The 3971-nt window shown below is 34.6% G+C and overlaps 1 protein-coding gene across 1 annotated transcript in view; it reads left to right on the top strand.

The window, feature by feature from the left end:
• The first annotated feature begins 401 nt into the window (after window positions 1–401).
• Window positions 402–3971, top strand: part of LOC122528412 — a 72165-nt gene continuing 68595 nt past the window's right edge. Inside the window, exons 1-2 of the mRNA XM_043653487.1 lie at window positions 402–495; window positions 1498–1607. Coding sequence (XP_043509422.1) covers window positions 402–495; window positions 1498–1607 — 204 coding nt within the window. The remainder of the gene's footprint in view (window positions 496–1497; window positions 1608–3971) is intronic.

Raw genomic sequence — 3971 nt, 5'->3', positions numbered from 1 at the left:
CATATAGAAATTTCTCATATTACACTTTTTTCGCCAAGCTATTTCATTCTTTAGCAATTTTTAAGAAATTTCCGAATTTCTTAATCGAAACGCCGGTCATTCTCACCAAATTTCGGGAATTTTTCATATTATTCCTCTTCCTAAAGCTGTATTATTTCTTTTTTAACAACTTTTCAAGAATCTCCAAATTTCTTAATTTCGTAAACGCTAGCCAGAAAGTAGAAGTAGACATTTCTCACGTCATTTAAAAAAGAAATCCTTATTTTTGCCGAAGAAAGAGAGAGAGAGAGAGAGAGAGAAGGGGTTGGATTTGATATTTTTGCAAGAGGCACGGCGAGCAGGAAGTCGATCGGAGGGAAAAAGGGGGAGCACGTTTGTTTCCACGGTCGAGGGGAGCCGAGATGGCGGAGATTTACAGCTGCGACGATCCCAGGAACCGAACGAAACCGGTCTCTAAGTACACTTTAATTAGCTGCCGAGCAAACAATCAAGCCCGTAAGCCAGCGATTTACACGGGGGAACGTGCGTGCGGATACGGAATTACCATCTCGATGCCAGAAGCGGCGCGTTTCCAAGAAGCTAACGTTTCCCTCTGCTAACGATTTTCGCTGCTTTCAGCTATCAGCTGCCAACTATTGAGAGAGAGAGAGAGAGAGAGCGCGCTCTCGTCTTGTACTTTTGGCTTGATAAAACCAACTCTCGGGCACTCGAAAATCATCGTTATCGCGACGACGATCGTTGTGCTATTCGAAACGATAAAGTGGAATTAATAATCCAAGTAAATGATAAACTCGCGAGTGATAATATCGATGCAGGACGGACGCAATTTAGAGTAAATTGATTTAAGAAATTCACGAATCGACGATTAAATATACATACTGTACGAAATTTCATTTTATTCTATTAAATTCTTATAAATTATTTCGTTTTATTAAATTATTGTAAATTATTTCGTTTTATTAAATTATTGTATATTATTTTATTTTGTTAAATTATTATGAATTATTTTATTCTATTAAATTTTTATAAATTTTTTTATTTTGTAAATTATTTTATTTTGTTAAATTGTTATGAATTATTTTATTTTATTAAATTGTTATAAATTGATTGAGTGTTTATTAAATTTGAATAAAAAGCCACTCACTGGATATTACTGATACATTGTATCAAGATGATTATAACAGCGTGAAAAAAAAAAAAGATTCAAAATTCACTGTCAACGAAGAGAAATAATCTTTACTCTCTCGCTCTGACAAATAATACTTTTTTCAACTCTAGAAAGAGAAATACTGTAGTAACTTTTTTTTTAGACACCCGTCTATGTAAACATTCCAGATGTAAGATTAATTTCGTAGTTTGTACCAACTAACAACTTTCTCTCAATTTCTCCACTGTGTCCTTGTGTCGTCGTGCTCAGTTAACGTTCCCTGTGTTTTGTTTTCTGTGTTCCAGGTAGGTCTAGTAAGCAATAAATTGATTTGTGTTCTGTGCACGAAGGGAAAGTACGTGCGAAGATTCTAGACAGTATGATGATGGCAAACCTACCCCCCGTTATGCTGCCACCCCTTACCGACTATGGGATGCTGACTCCTACCCTCGGAATAAAGGTGAGTTTCGCGATCATCCAATTTCGATTGGCAGCGTGTCTCTTGATCAGGCATTAAAGAAGAAGAAAAGAAAAGAAAAAAAAAAAAAAATTGAGAAAGAGAGAGGAATTTCTCTCTGTGAAATTCTAAAATAATCTCCAAGAGAATGAAATTGACACGGATTTGTTGTTGTAAATAAATGTTGTCGCAATGTTAACCCTTTCAGCGGTGTGTGGCAAATTTAGACACCTTGGTAGAATTATTAAATAGTTTCGAATGTAGTCGAAATGAAATTTTGTGGTTGTGCACAGGCTGCGGATATTTATGGAATTTTATATGTGTTTTTGTCAGTGATTTTGATTGATTAAATTTCACTTAAATTTTTAATTAAAATCAAAGCAGTTTTCGCGAGGAAATGTTTGACACGTGTATTTATTTATTTTTTCCTCTCTGTCGATAAATTGTTTGTATCGAAGGGATGCAAATTACCCTCAGAGTTAAGAATTTATTTGATCAAATAATTATCTCGGTAATTGCGAAAGTTGCAGCTTTCGTGCAAATTGATGAAATTAATTTTTTAAGTATATTTATTTCTTAAGTAATTTTTCGAGTAACCAAGTATTTCTTTTTTCTTTTCATCAGCGAATTTGATGATGTGTTTAATGGTTATCGTTATAGTTTTAGATACAAAAGTATCGCATCGTCGAATTTTTATTTCAATCATATCAAAATACATTCACTCGTTCGCGCAGAGAGTGTATAATTAACGCATAAAAATCTGCAGTTTGTCTATTATTATTTTCTCAAGGCGCTTGATTCAAGCATTCCAAACAGTAGCAATTTAATTTAACAGTAGTAATTTATCTGCAGTTTGTTTATTATTATTTTCCCAAGGCACTTGATTCAAGTATTCCAGACAGTAGTAATTTAAATTCCGCTTGGCAAGTGTGTGAGTGTGATTACGTACGTACGTATCAATTTGGAATGGAACGCTATTTCGAAGAATTTAGAAGATGTTACAAAACTGAACTACATAAAAAAAAAAAAAAAAAAATAAAAAATAAAAAGAAAAAATATTTCCAAGAAATTAAATTTGTCATTAAATTTGTCTCGTCTCGGATCATCTAAAAAATTTCCAAGCCTCTGTTCGAATCGATACACATTGTAAAAAAAGTGGGACGTGAGAAGAAATTCTTTGAAGCAAATTGCCATAGAGTTCGCTCGTCGAAAACTGCTTACCGCTGAAAGGGCTAATTCGCAAGAAGAAGAAGAAAAAAAANAAAAAAAAAAAAAAGAAAAGAAAAGAAAAAACGTAGAGAAATCGAATTTGCGTGAAACACATCGCCGAGATAATGTATGGAGAGGTGTTGGGAGGATATCGAGTTTGGATAAAACGGGCAAAGATCAGTCGGTGCTTGTGAGGGGTAAGTGAACCAACGTCGCTACATTTTTCTCAACTTTCTCTTGTCGTCAGTGATTATTTTCTCCCCTTACGTGCGGCCATACTGTCTCGCGAGGCGTACCTTACGACGTACAGCTTGCTTCATACATATATATATATTTTTTTTCTTTTCGAGTTGCGAGCATTTGTTTTTCGTTTCCTTCCTTGTTTGACGTTCTTTTGAATTTTTTTCGTTCCCCTCGATGTGAAGAACGCATGCTTTTGCTCACGTGTTGTTGTTCTTTGTCACGTGTCTCGATGGTTGTGTCCCCATCTCTGGACGATTGCCAGTGCTCGGTAAGTGATTGATCGACGATCGATCGGTTTTTTTTTAAATATTAAATGGGAAAACTTGCACCGAGAAACGACACGTTTATTTCTCTCCGCGACCGTGAGGCGACGTTTAATATTTAAAGACGCTGATCGCCGGACTATGTGCGTGCCTCCGTGCGAGGTTAATTCGAATCGGTGAAGAACATAACTGTACACGCTACTGCTGGAACGAAACATGGTCGATAACATACAAAAAGAACAGAAAATCACATGACAATGTTTGAACGAAATTTGGCGTTAATGTAGTTCTCAAAAAAAAAAAAAAAATATTCCCGTATCTCTTTTTTTGTCGGCAACGATCGATGTTGAAGGGGGTGAAAACTACCCTCAAAATTAGCGAAATATATTTCGTTAAACGTCTCGTTTAAACAATATAATAATAAAGAAATATATTTCTGCTAAGTTTCTCCATGTTAACAAATGTTTCTCGAATATTTGTTTCAACGAATATCTGAACCACATGTAAAATGGAATCTTGACGCTTTCGTAACATAAAAATTCGTTTTCTCGTGCAATGCAGAAAAAACTCCATCGTTTCTCCGTTCGTAAATATATATATATATATATATATATATATATATATATATATATATATATATATTTTTTTTTTT

The sequence above is a fragment of the Frieseomelitta varia genome, unplaced genomic scaffold, assembly GCF_011392965.1.
Source record: "Frieseomelitta varia isolate USP_RPSP 00005682 unplaced genomic scaffold, Fvar_1.2 scaffold_250, whole genome shotgun sequence".
In the NCBI taxonomy this organism is placed as follows: domain Eukaryota; kingdom Metazoa; phylum Arthropoda; class Insecta; order Hymenoptera; family Apidae; genus Frieseomelitta; species Frieseomelitta varia.
Note: the sequence above shows the minus strand (reverse complement) of the source record. Positions and strands in the feature narration are given on the sequence as shown.